Source organism: Haliotis rubra, unplaced genomic scaffold (assembly GCF_003918875.1).
Source record: "Haliotis rubra isolate DU_JTF1 unplaced genomic scaffold, ASM391887v1 Scf27, whole genome shotgun sequence".
NCBI lineage: Eukaryota > Metazoa > Mollusca > Gastropoda > Lepetellida > Haliotidae > Haliotis > Haliotis rubra.
This window is the reverse complement of record NW_025766780.1, coordinates 330894-349588: the sequence shown is the minus strand read 5'-3', so window position 1 is coordinate 349588 and position 18695 is coordinate 330894. Positions and strand designations below refer to the sequence as shown.

General features: G+C 44.2%; 1 protein-coding gene across 2 annotated transcripts in view; it reads left to right on the top strand.

Annotated features, from left to right (window-relative positions):
• LOC124280549 (RNA polymerase II-associated protein 3-like) overlaps nt 1-18695 on the top strand; it is a 416551-nt gene that overhangs the window by 110147 nt on the left and 287709 nt on the right. For both annotated transcript variants that reach the window (XM_046716497.1, XM_046716498.1), the window contains exon 3: nt 17503-17631. In XM_046716497.1, coding sequence (XP_046572453.1) covers nt 17503-17631 — 129 coding nt within the window. The remainder of the gene's footprint in view (nt 1-17502; nt 17632-18695) is intronic.

Genomic DNA, 18695 nt, shown 5'->3' with positions numbered 1-18695 from the left:
ATTCAGGAAAAGCATGCTAAATATTAGTCCAGTAAAATTAATGGAAACAGTCACTGAAAAATCACCCAAAAAAAGTTAGTACAGAAATGGTTTTGTGTTTATATCGTTTACAATAGTTAGTGGCTTTTGGGGGCAATAACTATGAAAAATGGTATTTTTCAATTATTTTTTTAAAATCTGAAAATAAATCCAGAAAATGGTATAAAATCTTGCAAAACATACAACTGAAGCATACAAAATAGTAAATAATGAAAATTAAAGCTTAAAAAAATTTATGACATGAGGTTTGAACTTGGATTTTGGACTCTCCAGCACTTTGGAAACAAGTAAATGAGAGTTATCTCCCCTTTGTTTACAATAGATTGAAGTAGCAGAATGGAAAAGAAAGGTTATATCTTTTATAAAACTCTAACTAGATGAGGCTATAGTTAGCCAAATAGATAAAGAATTAAAAAGACAGCTAAAGGCTACAATTATAAGAGATGAGGAGGAGGACTGGGGTGATTCTGCTCCCATAATTAGCCCACAGAACTATATGCACTGCGGTCATGTAAGACTACACACCTTGGTGATAAATGGGACATTCTGTATCAAGTTTTAACAGAACTTGAAGAAACATATGTGAGCAGAGTGAGTGAGTATGTTTTTACGTTGCTTTTAGCAATATTCCAGCAATATCACGACCGGGAACAATAGAAATGGGTTTCACACATTGTACCCATGTGGGGAATCGAACCTGGGTCAAACCCGGGCATGACAGGCGAATGCTTCAACCACTAGGCCAAACTTTTCCCACGCTTTAATCAACTTTAAAGGCTACTTCTTTCCCACCCTTGTTCTTATATCAAAAGGAGATTTTGGCCTACCTAGGGTACTTCTTCCCCAACCTTGTTTTCATGTTTATGTTTGTCTTGAAAAAGTCAGAAACGAAAACATGACATAGCTATTCACGTGAACACATTGATAAGATATTCATGTTGATGTCAAGTTCCATTGACAATTTACAGGTCATCTTCATATTCATATATAACATGTACATGGTTCACATTTTATAAGGTGAGATTAAAAAAAAAGCAAGCATAAAAGCAAAGTATCAAAAGTATGTAAGAGCATGTATATACAGTTAATGATGCAGATGTTGTCATGAAACAAAGTATGAATCATTTGCATCATGTACGTATCCTATTTGTAGATTTCTCTTCAGCATTCAATACTATTCAACCACATATTTTATTGCAGAAGTAACATATTGCTGTGGGTTGAACAGTTTCTTACTGACAGGATGCAGGGTGAATTCATCTACATCATCTACTATAAAGACAAATACCGGTGCGCCACAGGGCTGTGTTCTATCACCTGTATTATTTATCTTGTACACCAATGACTGCATCAGCCGCAAATCTAATTGTCTAACGGTCAAGTTTGCAGATGATGCAGCCCTGGTAGGGCTCATGCAGAATGAGGATGAACAGCATTATAACGATGATATAAGTGACTTTGTATCATGGTGTGAACATAATCATCTTCAAGTGAATGTGAAGAAAACTAAGGAACTTATTATTGACTTCAGAACTAAGAAAAACACCAAGTTGCCAGTTATAATTAACAATGAACCTGTTGAAACTGTAAATGAATACAAATATCTTGGAACATATATTGATAACAAACTGAATTTTAATGTAAACACAGATGCTATATTCAATAAGTGTCAACAAAGGTTACACTTCTTGCGCAAATTGAGATCTTTCAATGTTAATCAATCAATTATGTGTCTTTTCTATCAGTGCTTTACACAGAGCGTTCTGGCTTTTTCTGTACAATGCTGGTATGGAACCTTGTCCCTTAAAAACAGAAACCGTCTCACCAGAATAGTTTTATCAGCCAGTAAAATTGCAGGTGTATCTTTCGCTAACCTAAATGAAATATATGAAGAAAGAGTTCTCAAGTCAGCCCGTAAGATTATACTACTATGAGTATAAATTACTGCCTTCTGGACGCCGTTATAATTGACCCCGTCTTAAATCTAATCGTACCATGAAATCCTTTGTACCTGCCAGTATTAATCTTTTAAATGATTCCTAGTGTTTGTCTTACCTTGTTAGCATGTTTTATGTGTGTTATTTATTGTATGAAAATAATTTAATCATTTTATCAATGTTTGAGCTCTGTACTTTACACAAGAATTCCCTCACGGGTAATAAAGTATTGTCATTGTCATTTATCAATAATGATGAAATAATCATGAGCTAGAACTCATTGAGATTAGAAAGATACTTGAACCAAGTGCAACCTGCTAGATGGCCAATACTGTATTAATGGGAAACTAAATCCGGAAATATATTTGAGGAATAAGAGTGAGAAAATGGATGATTTCTTTCAATTAAATACCAAACAATTAAGGGTGAAACATTAACCTGATTGTTATGTATGTAGTAGACCCTTTACCTTAACAGGAAATTAAAGAAAGTAGTTTTGAATCAACATGTATCTCTGTGACATGAGTACTAAAATTATAAACAACAACTGGTAAAAATAATCATGTTTGACCCAACACTAGTCCCTTATTCCAAATTATTAAAAAAAGATTAATATATTACAAAATTTATCTTTACTTTATTATATATTATATCATTACTATTGTTTTATATTATCATTTACTTATTTTTATATTTCAATAATTTACCTCTCCCCACTTATTCCAAATTGGCTTATCTCAAAATCATTACAATATTTTAAACTTTAACTAAATACCCAATGTTTACTTGGATGTCAATATCCATTCAAATTTTTATTCCCTCATTCATGGCTTTAAATATGGCATCCACGTCGTCGACATCAATTTAACGTTGGAAGCAGACGTAAACATCAACACAACAACAACAACAACCCAACACAATATCTATATCATGCTGTATCATCTATCATTCCATTAGGGCTGCAACAAATACACTATGTGGCGAATATGATATGGATCACGAATATTGGGTAACGAATGCGAATAATTATTCACAAATACAATAGTGCAGTTAAGTGATTGATGCACTATATGGAATGCCCATATTGACAGTGTTAATTTGTCACAGCAATAACCAGTGATCTCATGACACTCAAATTTGGTATGTAATAGTTGGGTGGGGAAGAAATAACCTAGCTAGGCCAGAATCTCCCCCTTTTGATATAAGAACAAGGGTGGGGAAGAAGTTGCCTAGCTAGGCCAGAATCTCCCCCTTTTGATATAAAAACAAGGGTGGGAGAGAAGTTGCCTAGCTAGGCCAGAATCTCCCCCTTTTGATATAAGAACAAGGGGTGGGGAAGAAGTTGCCTAGCTAGGCCAGAATCTCCCCCTTTTGATGTAAGAACAAGGGGTAGCTAGGCCGGAATTTCCCCCTTTTCATAGTAAACATAGCAAAATATACTAGTTTAAACAGGGGGGAAACTGTACGGGAGACTTTAGCCTAGCCCAAACTTTCCTCGGGGTAAGATTATCCTATGTACAGTATGCATGTAAATTTAGAGACACTGGAGTTGGTCTCTGAGATATATTACTCTGTCAGGTAAGCATACATTGGCATGGCATTTCCTCAATGCAGCTCTAGCGACTTGCCATTAGTAGTATATACAATGATTGTCCGAGACCAAGTCCAACAAAAGCCTCTGTAAAGCTTTATTATACCCCCGCTACGAAGTAATGGGGGTATATAGCGTTTCATTCTGTCCGTCCATCCGTCCGTCTTTCCGTCCGTCCATCCCGAAACTTTGTCCGGAGCATGTCTCTTAAAGTTTACATGCTAGGTTCACCAAACTTCACACACATGTTAATCATTACCCATTGATGTGCCTTTTGTTATTTTAAAGTTTTTTCCGAATTTAGTTTTTTTGCTGTTTCCATGGAAACACGACTTAGGCTGTGACTATGAGGATGTCATCTTGTCCGGAGCAGATCTTCCAAACTATACATGCTAGCTTCATCAAACTTGGTACACATATCAAGCATGATCCCTAGATGTGCCTTTTGGGGGGTAGATCCAGATATGAATTGTATTTTTTGCTGTTTCCATGGAAACATGACTTAGTGCCAAATGTGTTAGATTATTTTGTCCGGAGCATATCTCTTAAAGTTTACATGCTAGGTTCATGCTAGGTACATGCAAAATGTATTTGATAGTTACCTGACCACGGCATATCATCGAAACTATACATGCTAGGTTCACCAAACTTAATACACAAGTTAATCATGACCCACAGATATGCCATGTGCTAAAAAATAGCAATCTTCATCTATGTCCACTTCATTGTGTGTAACATGAGACAGTCAAGTTCAATTGTATGTCAGGTTTCCACGGAAAACACAAACAAATCTAGTTTCCATAAATTGTTACCGTAATCAGTTCATGCCAAAACTATTATCTAACATGTATATAAAGTTTAGTAGAGTCAAAGTGAAAGTCTTGTGAGCTGCTGATCCTTGTCACATTATATATATCAATATCAGTCATTTCCATGTCCCAAAGTGGGAAGCGGGGGTATGTGAGCTTTGCTCACTTCTACACTTGTTTCATTAATAAAGCTTTTGTCAGGCCCTTAGATCTCACCGCCATTGTATATACTACTTTTGAATCCCCAGTTAACTTCCCGGTCACTATGACCGAGAACTAGCACTTTCCTGATCATGTGATAGCTCTATGTTGTGTTGACAGGATACCATAAGGAGATTACTCGACAAGGTAAGTGTTAAATATTTTGCTCGGGTGGCAACATTGTGCCATATGGTATGACCAATAATTCCTCTCTGACGAAACCTCTCCCTGGCCCATCTTTCAAGTAGTACAAGTTTGGCTCATCGGCTTTGATGTCCACTTTATCTATGTTGTAAGTTTTGCCTGACCATATCGGATCGGTGGCGCGTTTCCGAGTGTCCCCTTCGTGTTCCCCCGGCTGGTAGAGGTACCTCACGAGGGCCCTATCGGGTATCTGTTTCTCCTTCCCACGCGATGGTGCAGCCGACTCAGCCACCACTGATTTCAGTTTGATAGCTTTGGCTGGTTTCTTGCCGGTGAGACGGGTGGGTTCGTGGTTGATAGCCGACACCACCTGAGGTAGCCGCGCTACCCATTCCGTCGATCGTTTTTCTGGGTTGACCATCTCTCTCGCATACTGGTGCCCGAATAAGCGCTCGGCCAAAGTCCGATTGAATCTCTCGACTATGGCTTGGCTGCGATGAGCCCCAGCCGCGCCACGCCTGACCTTGGTATCGTGTTTGGCTAGCAGTTGTGACACGGCACCCATGAACTCCCGTCCGGGGTCGACTTGCAGCTCTGTGGGCCATGTCAGCGGACTGCGTTTGTATATGCGTTCGAATCCGCAGGCTACTTGGGCCACATCCTTCGCGGTCAAGGGTTCGCCTTCCTTGTAGCGGCTGGCAATGTCAACGACGGTTAGGGCATACTTGTGCCTCTTGTCGTGGGGAAGGAACAGGAGGTCGGCCTGGTGGACGCTATTGGGTACGGTAATGCCCGAACTTCCTTCTAGGCACGTAGCGTGGTGCCGGTAAATAGATCTGCCACAGGGCTTGTTTTTCAAGCCACGCTTTGGCCTCGTTCGGGGGTACTCGTGCCATTTTGGCCAGCTTATGTACGGCGCTAGCTCCTTTCCAGTACCCACTCGGGCTGTAGTAAATAGCCTCAAACTTTCTTTGGTTCCGTGACATTGTATATATACACCTATGTTCTTGGTTCAATTTTCTCATGCCCGTACGCGTACGTGTTGATCCCGTCGATGGCTATCCAACGCTTCGTGTCCATCGGTGATAGGGACATCTTGTTTATCGTCAGTCCGTATATCCTGTGCCCATCGCTTCTAAGCGTGTTCATTTGATGTCTGAAGGTGCGGGTCTTGAACAGGGCTTCCTTGAATCTGGCGTGTTTGATGTGTTGTTTCACCACGTACTTCTTGACCCCCTTCGCCTTTCGGATCTCACCGTTGTCGGCCTTCAGGATGGAGTACATCTTGGGCCTCAAGCCTATGTACTCGGCTATGGGCGTGCTGGCACACTCATCCTTCATCTTACCGAGGACCTTTTTGTTAACCGTGCTGTGTATGGCATGGTCCTTGGGGTAGTCGCTGGTGTCGTATAAATGGATGTGTTTTACCATGTCCTCGTACACGTCCTCGGTTCGAATCTCCATCAGCAAGGAGTCCGTGTCCGTGTACAGGACTTCCCACCTGTCGCCGTACTGTTTCTTAAGCTCGTTGTAGTAAAAGTCGTACATCAGGTGTTTGGATAAATCGAGGATGCCCATCCCCACGTAAACAGGCCGGTTGAATTTGATGTGGCTCTTCTTCATGTGTAGGGCCACCAGGTCGTCGGTGAATATCTTGCTCTGGTTGAATGCCGGGCTGGCTATCAGTTTCCTGAGCTTGTCTTCCTCTTTCGACTGAACTAGCTTCACGGTCACGCGTTTCCTCAGGTTCTCCATAGTTTTACCGAACACTGAGTTGTTCATGAGTTTGTAGAGGTTTTTCTCGGAAGTCACTGGTGGCCAGATTTCGCAGGTCCGTGTTCATTCTGATGTAGGGCTCCATCCAGGGGCTCTGGTCGAACACGAGCACCCTGTGTATTTTGGCCAGTCTCATACCCAACGACAGGTACAGCTGTAGGTTGCGATAGTGTTCGATGTACTTGGTCTTATTCATTAAGTTGGGCACGAGTTTTTCAACGTGTGCCACCCGCCCACCCAGCAAGTTATGTTGGTACTCGGACATCCAGTCTGGATTAACCCTCAAACGTTTCGGGGGCCAGGGGGTAGCCTGTTGTGCGATGTGTGCAATGCCTTGGGGTATTCCAAATCCACTTCGAGGATATAGCCTTTGTTCGAATCCGGCGCGATGCTCATAACATCGATCTCGGGTGATACCCATTCGAATCCCCCCTGTGGGTAGATACTGGCTCATGGCCCAGCCGTACAGGTTGTTGGCGTCGAGGTAGAGGATGTGAGTGGTTGGCTTGCTCGAGTCGTAGCCCTTCACGTACTCATTGTTGGCTTTTGCATAGCGTTTGGCAGCCATGGAGATCCCACCTCGCAAGCCTTTCTCAATGAACAAGTGCATGTCGTAATCGGTGAGCAATTCCAACTTAACTCCGGTTTTCTTCAGCAAGGCATCCCAAGAGAGACCTGGGCTGGTGTAGTACCATGCGGGGTCGAGTTGATACTGCTTAAAACACGTCCTCCTAAACGTCTTGAACACGTCGGCTAGCAGGAGTACGTCTGTTCTCAAGTACAGTTCGTGGTAGTCACCCAGAGTCTTGCAGCCCAGTTTATTCCATAACGTTAATCGCGTGCGAGTAATCGTCTTGGGTGATTGTCGAGTCGGTCAGGTTGCTGTAAAATCGGTTGATGGGGGGTAGTCGGGTCTCGGCGAACTTGGCCCAGCCATCCATGTACTCGTAGGGGTACACACCCTTCCTCATCAGTAGGGGTCAAGTCTTGGCGTCGGTGTATCGATCAGTGATGGGGAAGGTATCGTTGGCCTTGACCAGACTGTCGAGTGGCGACAGGAGGAACTGAACCGAGTCTATGAACCTCAGGCCGTTCAGGGAGAAGGATATGTATCACTCCATGTTGTACGGGATGCACATCAGGTCGACCCTCGCAATGGCCTGCATGATCAAGTGAGAGTCGTACCCTCTCAAGTTGTGGAAGACCACGGGGATGTTGATTGTCTTGGGGTTGATTCTGAGCTTGAGGTTGCACGCGCTGTGAGCGGCGCCTCTATACTTACCGGTGACATGGCAGTGATCTCTCACCGAATCACCGTTCAGCGGTTTATCACACACATGACAGTGAGTGCTGCAGCCGTGAGCTTGCCGGTCGGTTTGAGTCATACGCATGGGAGCGACAGTGTACAGTGCATTCCTGATAGTTTTCTCTTCCTCCTGCAAACACTTTAGAAACTTTTCAGCCGCGTCGGGACCCCTGTACACTACGGGAGCTTTCGTTTCCCCATCACATCAGACGACCACGTATCCAAACCCACAGGCCTCGTGCTCCTGTGTTTTGTGTGTGTTGGGGGTCGGCCCGATGTCAATGTTTTTAATCAAGGCTTCGAAGTCGGCGTAGATGATGTAAGGCATGGGCATCTGATTCTTGTGGTTGGCGAATTTTAGGATATTGTCACCTTCCTTGGGCATGTCAATTCGTATGGCCCCACACCTTGGCAATCCTCCCGGTGGGATTCTAATAAATCAGCTCGTGTGAAGCCGTGTAGGCATCGTACGCAAAAGTGTTTTTTCCCAACGTGTTTCGACTGGTCGTGCAACAGCCTGCTGAGGTTTTTGATCCAGGCGTAGTGGTACTTCCCACCTCGCCTGATCATGAATATATTGATCACGCGGCGACCCTCCTTGCCCCCCCATTGGACTGACCCTGTGCACGATCGTTGTGTTACCTTCGTGCCCAAAGATGTTAATAGCTATATCATTCTATTTTTCTATTTTAGTGATCTGGGATATAGGGGTGGGTTCATCTATACCATCCCAGTTGAGCCCATCATTTTGGGGATAGCTAGAAGGTCTGTCTGAATGTACGTCGGCCGGAAACAAGGCTGACCTGATAGCTAACCTCATGCAATCGTCTCCTCTATTCTTGATGTTGACTATGGCCTGTTTTTTCTTATAGTAGGGGGGTAAGTCTAGGTACGACCAGCCTCTGAACGGTACGTAGTTAGCTATGTCTAGATAGACCTTATCGATTTTATCCACGACCCACCCGGAACCCATGTGCATGTAGCCTTCTAGGTATTCTCGTATCTGCTGAAAACTGATATCGATTGACTCATCTATAGTCTCGGTATGAGTCACGACTTCTTGTTTACCCCGGAAGTAAGGCTGAACGTACTCAATGGCCCCATTCTGCTGTTTATCGAATGACATTTTCACTGTGATTTGAAACTTTATACTTCCCAAATCGTTTAGTTCCTCATTAACTTTATCAGCGATTAGAGGCTTGATGTCGGCGATGTCTATGTTCTTATCAACATGCATACACCAGCCTCTCAGATAGTTACCTACAGCGTGCTCAGTGCGCACGAACTGTAAATCAACAGCTATATTCTGACGCAATAGTTCAATTAGGTCGGCTTTCCTCATACGAGAATAACCCGTCAACCCCAGCTCTTCCGCTCGGAGTTTTAGTTGTTTTACCGTGGGAGGGGGTTGTATGTCGAGTAATCTTGACAACTCTGGTTTCCTCATTCGGGAGTAACCCACTATACCTCGTTCTCTCGCAATCTGCTTGAGCTCTCGGACAGTAGGCATTGTTATACTCATGTGTTACAATCTCTAATTGGTCGCCAACAAGGGAGGTAACTCCTCCAGCGCTATATTTAGAATAACCGTATCGATTCTGGGTTCAGGGTAGCTTTCCCGTTTTATTATTTCCAGAACGTTGGGGATACACGTATATATATTAGCTGATTCAGTCAATACTTGTTCTCTGAAGACATCCAGCTTTGTAGTAACAATCATTTGAAAGTTGATGTGTCCCAATTCGTTTATTTCCTCTTCGAGTTTGCTAATGACCAGAGGTCTGATGTTATCAATACTACATTTACCCGGAAACATCAACCAGCTTCTCAGGCCAAAAGCCGGGGGTGGAATTCGTATGAACGCAGGCATTATTATACCCAGGTGTACACAGTTTCTAATTGGGTAACCATTAAAAAATTACACCTCCATACTAAGGAGGCGCCTACATTCGTTTATGTAGTCCTTTTTCTTCTCGTAGATAAACTGGTGCCTGACTACGTTTGCCCCGTGGGCTTTACATAAACAGTAGTGACATTTCACTCCAATACCGCACACGGAACACGTGTAGTTTATGAAACACCTCCTATGAAAACAGCAGTACCCCTCAGTCCTACATTTCCTACCGCAGGTATCGGTCTTCCCCCTAAGTATGTCTTGGCATCGGTACGGGGCAGGTGTCATCTTTGGTATACTCATATGGGGACTTAGTCTAATTGCTTTACAACCAACACTGTCGCTGCTAGACCCAGCGCGATGAAGATCAATTCCCGGTCCTTTTGCCCCGGGGGATGGTGTGTAGTACTGAGTGAGTGTGGGCTTATGGAGTGGTTCTAGCTGTTTACCGGTTAGCAGGTATAATTCTCTCGCTGCGTCTTCAACGTTCTCGAATGTTTTAACGGCATGGTTCTCGCTGGAGTTGTTTGTTAATGTAATCGATCTTCTGTATACGTTTCTTCGCGTACTCAGCTTGCGCGGCTTGCAGTTTCTCTACGGCTATATCGTTTCGTTTTCGTTCAGCCTCTATCTCGGCGGCGTTCGACTCCCGTAGTTTCGAGAAGAGGAAATTACTCCCGTTTACTAACGCCCCCGCTGACCATCATAGCGATCATAGCCATCCTGTATATAGTTACATTTACTTCAAAATATTTTCCGGTATGATCCCTTGTTTTACGGGGATGTCCTTGGTGGCCATCGCCATACCCAGGTTCATTATGAGCATGCCCATATCCTGCAGGTTGAAATCTAGCTTGATAGTCGGTTGTTTAAGCTCCATTTTGGTCAACCGAGCGTACCCTACAGCTAGACTGGCAACCACGGTGGCGTGGTATGCATCGTTGACGAACGTTTTCCCTGCAGACATTATGTATATGATATAAAAATATATATTTATAACATGATATGTGGGTTGACCTCTAATTGTGGTTGTGGTTCTGGGGGTGGTTGTTTATTATATAACAATAATGAGAGAGCCGCGGCAGCAGTTGCGCCTGCAATCCACAGAGTGTAGTTACTCTTGTGCTTGGTTAAACCACCTTTTCTACCAGAGGCGACTCTCTTAGGGTTCTCCTTCCTGGTGACTGTTGGATTCTCCTCCTGTTGGGGGGGTCTCACCCATTGGGCTCATTTTTTTGGGCAACATCCATCTTGTATACTATTATTGTTATTTTTTCCCTCCTTAAATTGACAATGCTTCGCCGTGATAATCGCCACCGTCACCGGGGCTAAAAACATCCCGTATTTGTGGTACAGCACGCAGCTGACAGAGCTCAAGGCGTGTTCAATAAACGGGTCTTTCTCGAGGTCCTCCCACAGGTAAAGTCGACGTTCCAGGGGAATGGGAAGGAAGTACGACGCTATACCAGTGTAGATCTGGGTCATAGCCGATCCTATAGTCTTTGTCATCTCGTATCTCGCGTACAGCTTATCGATTTCTTCGGCTGACATTTTGTTAATTTTATCGGGAGTGTAGTCCCCAAAGTATTGTTTGGCTTTACCCCCAACAGCCAGCACTACCAGTCTCTCTCGCTTGTCGTAACTCTGATCCTGCGGCACCAACAGTTGTTCGAGCAGTTCATCACACTCCATCTTATAATGTAATAAGCAAGTTTTAATTTTGATAATATAATACCCCGATGTAGGTGAAACATAGCGATATGAAGGTTAAGTTGCACACGATTAGCACTTCAAAAAAAGTCATAACTATAACTGCTAAGTGCTAAGAGCTAAGCATTTGCTAAGCATTTGCTAAGCTTTGCTAAGCTTTGCTAAGCATTGCTAAGCATTTGGGGGCAACAGATCCGCGATGCACTAAACCTCATAGATTATCGGCCCAAGCTTCCCCCGAAGGCCGTCCAAGATCTGCAAGCAGCCAGGGCCGAACTCAACGATGAGTCCCAACGTGCAATCGATGAATTGTTTGCCACCTACCATAACAAACCCTTACCCAGGTTCGAATTTACCGTTCGGGAACTGCGGGGGCTGGACAAGGCCATGCAAACCATTCGTGGGTCACTCGTGGACAACACAGCCAAACTGGACGCGATAGACGCCCACATCGCCCGTGAAAAGGCCAAACTCGGTGAAACAAAAGACGAGTCTCTGAAAGCCACCATCGAGGAACGAATACGTAATTTGGAAGAGGAAAGGAGGACCCGGCTGGAAACGGCGTCCTCCTTCCGAGAACAGCTTCGATCCCAGATCAGCCGTGTGCGGGAAACCATTGATCGAGTCCTCTACCAGGACACCACGCTAGCTGACAGGATCCGAATCCTCTTCCGAGAGCAAGGGATCACCATCGCCAGCATTCTGAGGCATTGGGCTTCATCATATCAACCCTGGTCGTGTCGCTGAGTGGAGGTACACCAACACCCACCCCACCAAGTGGGGGTACACCCACTGGTGGTGGTGACGTCAGAGACTGGGTAAAAAAACACCTGAAATCCCTCGGGGAGGCCCTGGCTAAACTCGCTGGTAAGGCCGCCGAAGCCCTGCCCGGCATCCTGGGTAGCATCGTCTCAGGGTTGCTTAGCACGCTTTCGAAAACAGTCACGTGGCTCGGCCAAAACCTGTGGGCAGCCATCGTCGCTGTGGCGGGTCTGGTGTACGTAGCGGCTAAGGAATTTTTAACCAAATGAGACCGACCGTGATCCCGCCAACCACCAGCTCTATTTTACAGTCGATGTGCTGCTGATTGGACGCCTGCACGTGTGGGAGTTGGGGCTGTGGTGGTGTGGGTTGAACCCTGGGCTCCGGGTGGTACGACTATGCCTGTTTCACCGGTCGTGGGGGGTGGTACGTGGGGGATGTTGACATCGGGGTCGATGCCCAACTTTTGGTCGGCTGTGGCTACGACGATTTTGTTGTTGTAGCCCACCACTTTGTTGATTCTCAGTCGCATGTCGCTCGGAGCCATGTACAGTCCCACGTCGAAAAAGTAGTCGACTCTCGACCGGGCATATTCCAACACGTCTTGGTATCGTCGGATGGCGCCCGGTATATCGACCGGGGCGGAGATGGCATCCTCGACGTTGGACAAGAACTGTTTCTGCGCGTCTAAAGCAGTACCTGTACCGATTATACCAGAACGAGTTTCATTCTGAGCGCCCAGCACGGCCCACACGTACGTTCGAATCGAGTCGTTCAAGCGTTCGATGCCGGCATGAGTAAACCCTCTCGACGTGTCCAGCATGAACTTTTTCCAGTCATCCGCAGGCCCCTGCTCAAACCTCCAGACTCGGTAATCCTTGCTGTCATCGAAAGCCATGTAATGGTCATCCCACTCGTTTGTTGTGATGTGATGATATGACTTGTACCCCCATTCTTTCATCTTTTCGCTGGCTTCCACGAGGGGCATATTGTGAACGATGGGGATACCCAACCCATTGTTCGGCCCTTGTAAACGCCAATCCGTCTTCGGGGTCTAGTTCGAATTCGTTGCAAACGCGTTCGTAGGCCCGTCGATCGTATGGGTTGTTTACTGCGCCCTATGCTTTGTCCTGTGGGAGCGGAGCGCTGATCTCTTTGAGGATACGCCTGACCTGGTAATACACGTGAAACGTGAACACAGACTGACTCAGCGGTCCCCGCCGAGTGTCGGTCAATGTCAAGCCGCACCCTGTTGTAGCGCACCACACGGCGAAGTTGAGTTGATTCTGCCAGAACTGCATCGGGTTGTTGAACCAAGCGTGGACTGCCTTGACGTTCGTCGCCGAAAGCTTATACCGTTCGAACACATCTATGAACTGGGCTCCGAAATACAGCCCATCAGCGACCACGATCTTCATGTGTGGGAAATCTATGTCCAGTTTAGGGTAAAACACTCCTGGTTTGTACATTTTTTAAAGTATTATATAATGGGTATATATACTCTAACATGTACGTAACACTTCCAGGAATAACGACCGGCAAGTCCGTTCAGCTGATGCACGCGATCCATAACACGTCGGGCCAACTTGAAGTCGCACTCTGCATATCACCTACCTACCGCGATGGACTAACATCAACACCAACAACAACAAGCTGTTCGTCAGTGGCGCCGCCCGCAACCAGATAACTGACGGCTACTACAGCATGTGCTCGCTAAGCGACGAGGTCTTCAAACCCTTGGGAGCCGAACTCAAGATGAACGACTCAAACGGCACAGTGGTGTTAACCAACAACGGAATAAACCCCTTGAGGCTCGGCCGACCATTGGCGAGGACACTCGGTATGCCGCCTGACGAGATAAAACCCACAACTACCGTCATAGGCACGAAGTTACCCGACCTAGTACCGTAGAGCTGTGCATTCATCTCAGTCAGTTGAGCACAACGGACAACATTCAAGGTGGTCACCCTTCCACGATACTGAGAGCCGTACCGGTGGAAACGGAGAAATACAATGACGGTAGAACCGAGTCATCGGTGATGATAGATGGTCGGTTTACCCATCGTTCGGAGGCAAACTGTTCGACATAGAAGATGTTGAAAGCACGACCGTCGCCCGAAACAAGCCATATACCCTCGTCTTCACTGACTCCGACAAGTGGGTGTTGTTGCCCGCTAAAGTCGACTGGTTTCTCAACATTAGTCTCGGCTCCCCCTACGTGTTCACGGGGGAACAAAGACAACTACCAAAACAAAGTCGTGAACAACGGAACCCTGCTTGTGGCTTACATCCCGGCGCAGAGACGTAGTGTAATCATCAGCCCACTCTCCAGTATGGCAGCCCACATGCTATCAAGTAAACCGGGAGTGCAAGACGTGGCATTGCAGTTGGTGTCTGAATTCGCTGGCATGGTCAACATCCTGGCGAGCCTACCGGCGAACTCCACGCTGGTCATCCAAGTCTACCTAGGGGAACCATCGCAGGATGAAGTCGAAATCGTGAAGGGGATCAAACTCCGGTGGGTGAAACGGCACCAGTATCAGGTTTGCACTGTTTACGTGCGGGTGGATGTCGACTCCCACACCAATCTGCAGGGGGTCACCGTGACAGTGGAAGACACGTTTTTCACTCACCAAGATCTTCCTACCCGACAACATACACTTCATGGTGGTGAAGTGTACCCCCGAAAAATTATCAGAAAAACAATTGGAAACTATCTCGTAATAGTATTATAGCAATGTCCAATCGTCATCGGCCCAACGCCACACTTAATGATCTAGGAGACACGGAGGGATTCAATCTGCCCGGGGAGGAAGACGCCTTGTACGTCCTACGCTTAAAAGATAACGTGTATAGGCGGGTGTCCCTGGCAGATTTTAGAGAACCCGAATGGTTGATCAACATGACCCTCACCGCACCTTATATCTCGTTAGACAAAGATAGGTATGTCTCCCGAAATTAGGAACAACGGTATCTTGCTCGGGGCTTTCATTCCAGATTTTAGTATAAATGCTCAACTAATACCGGATTACACGGGCAACATGTTAGTTTCAAGATGGAAGGGTGAGTTAAGGTTTGACGTACCCAATTCCCAATTGGATTTTATGACTATGAAACCAAGCTCCACACTCGCCATAGAAGTCTATCTCGGGTTAATTCCTGATAGTGTAGAACTACAACTTTTACCCGGGTTGACAATACACTTGAACACCATTAACAGTGACCAACGTTGCCGTATCGTCATAAAACCGGACCCCTTAACGGGTTCTATAGTCCCCTCAGTAAGCAGCCCCTGGGGGGTTCGTGTGGACACAGAGTTACCTATTAGCCTCTCACCTATTTCCCTGTACAAGTATATAAGCTTTATAAGCTTCAAATACACTATGCAAGAATTAAATGGCACACAATTAAAAGATATTTCATAGAATATATTATATGCACAGGATGGGCCTGTACCCAGTCGTAGAGGAAGTTGCGAAGACAATGGAAACCGTAGACGGGTTCCGCTTGAGACAGTTATGTGATGTAAAACGCCAACTAGAACAAGACCACGACACACGGAAAGCACTATGTAAGAAGTACCATAGAGCTTTCAATATCGTGGATGGGGCTGATACCGCCCTTACTAGGTGTTGGGTTGTTGACCATCATCGTGGCCGCACCTATAGTGCTAGGCATTGAAGTAACAGCTGGGGTGGTAGGGGTGGCAGGGTTGGTGTTTAAGTTTGCATCCCGCAGATTGCATCGTAAAGCGTTGAAACACGACGAGATCAGGGTTCTAGCCGAAGCAAAGCTGAACACGGTAAGCAAGCGTATTTCCACGGCACTCACTGACAGTAAGATCTCAGAGGAGGAATTTCGTTCAATCCTCTCTGAACTCGACAAGTACCGTAAGATGAAACAAGAAATCCGGTCCAAGTCTCGTAAGTCTGCTATCAGTGAAGACGAGAGAAAAAAGTACATAGAACAAGGGGTACGAAAAGCCCAGCAAGCCTTCATTACGAACACCAAAGAGATCATAGGCGATTCACATTAAACTGTTTCCTCGTGGTCAACACGACATAGAGCCATTACATGATCAGGAAAGTGCTGGTTCGCGGTCATAGTGACCGGGAAGTTAACTGGGGATTCAAAAGTAGTATATCCAACGATGGCGGCGAGATCTAAGGGCCTGACAAAAGCTTTATTTGTGAAATAAAGCTTTACAGAGGCTTTTGTTGGTCTTGGTCTCGGACAATCATTGTATATACTACTCCATTTATGCCAGATTTTCACTTTAAATCAGGGAATATAAAAATGCACCTATTTAGGCCCACCATGGAGAGGTGTACATCATCTTTTAGTTACTTTACTGTATTCTGGTATAAATAATTAGTCCAGAAAATTTCAGGTGAGCTACCAATTCCACACTCCAGCGTAGTGATGATTAAGCATACCATCACTGCCACAGGCTAATTTGCTTATCATATGACTGGATTTTTCTCTTATTTGTAAACAAATACGCTCATATGTAAAGCAGAAGCTAGGTCCCTTCATGTTGTTAATTATGTACTTATATCGGTATTCTTCAACAACTGTATAGATAGGACTTTGATGACAACACATATAGGACTTTGGAGACATACAACTGATGTGAACAAGGGATAGCTACGCAAATCAGAATAGTATTAGAATAGAATAGAATAGAATACCGTAATACTTTAATGCCTTTTCAGGAATTTGTGTTACATCAGCAGAGCTACTGACACATTAGAGAGATACCAAACATATTTACATAAATTCTTTGATTTAGGTATCTTCACATTTGTTTAAGAGAGATATGGTGCTTGGAATAAATGATGTACGGGCTCGCTTAGTTTTCACAATTGGAACTTTGTAGCGGCGGCCTGAAGGGAGGAGGTTGTATTCCCCGAATTTAAGTAGTGAGTACGGTCAGTTATGATTTTGACAGCTTGATTCACGATTTGCCGCTCATATATTGATGATAAACATTCAAATAAACAAAAAATCACTGTCAAAGATGTTTAATTAAGTGTGTGGACTTCTCAATTATTATTATATTGAAAAACATACACAATATATTGAATGGAATGTGTAAGATGTGAAGAATCGTCACATGGTGGCGCCTTTGGCAGAGGTGCTATGCTGACTGCATGGATCCCTTGGTAGGAGAGTGCTACAAATCCTTGAGGGGTTTCGAAGGAACATCAAAATGCAGACATAGAAACTCAAATTTAGTAGTATTTTGATCACTGAAAAGAAAATGTTGCCAAATTTTTAAGGATGTTTAAAGGTTACATGTCTCATTTCTTTTCTTTTCTTTTTTTTGTCAGGGAAATGAATTTTTCCGGGAGAGGAGAGTATAACCATGCCATTGAACACTATTCACGGGGCCTGCAGCTTGATCCAACCAACCCTTTCCTGCCAGCAAACAGAGCAATGGCCCTCATCAAACAGAAAAAGTAATTTTTCATTCATCTCTTTTCCTGGTTGAAAGAAAAAATAACACTGACAAGTTTATACATGTATATTGAGAACAAACTAACTATATTCATAATATGATATACTGTAATAATGACATGTCTTGTTTGTTTGCTTTATTCCAGTTTCTTGCAGCTATGTGGAGGTATGCCAATTACAATATGCATAGTACATTTCATCCTTCATTGTGATAAGACAAATTGGGTCACTGCAGTAGGGTTAACTTGAGTTCATAATACTGTGACATAGGGGTGGGCAATAATACCGGTTAACCAGTATATTGCAATTCGAACTTCACAATACGATATATTGCGGTACATTTTTTGCAAACCAGTTCAGTCAATACGATCGGCAATTTCCGTGATTGTGATCGATAATTTTCGTGATGTAGTAAAAAATAAATTTCCTTTATATTATTATCAATTAATAATTTTGAGAATGTTTATTGGTCATATAATTGCATTTGCATGACTTTTAGACCACATAAATAAAAAAATAGATTGCTGCTTCAGACGCTTTTTCTCCAGTTCCAAAGCAAAGTCTTCAACTTGGAAACATTTTCAATTGATCTCTTGTACACAGGCATCTGAGTCCTGACAGTGGTCAGTGGCATTGTTTCAAAAGAAAGGGAACAGTAATTTCATTACCTTAAACCTTACATTACACTTCACAATATATTGCAATACATATTGCAACATGCCAACACACATCACAATACGAAAATTTTGGCAATACCCAACCCTACTGTGACATTCAAATAGACAAAGGGATTTGAAAAGTTAGCTGTTCAACTGCATAAGCATTTCAAATCACCCACTTGGTAGTTTACACTTAAAACTGAACAACTTAAATAGTTATGAAACTGAGTTAGAGGAATCACCTCATCCTACTTTTAACTAGATATGTCTCGTTTTAGTGAACACTGCCAAAGTAAGTGACTTTGCGACACTTGAATTAAAAAAAACTTCTTTTGGAATCACCTTATCTGAACAATTGACTATGGGCTTGGGTGTCGCTTGAATTGTCTGTGTCACTTTTAAGTGAA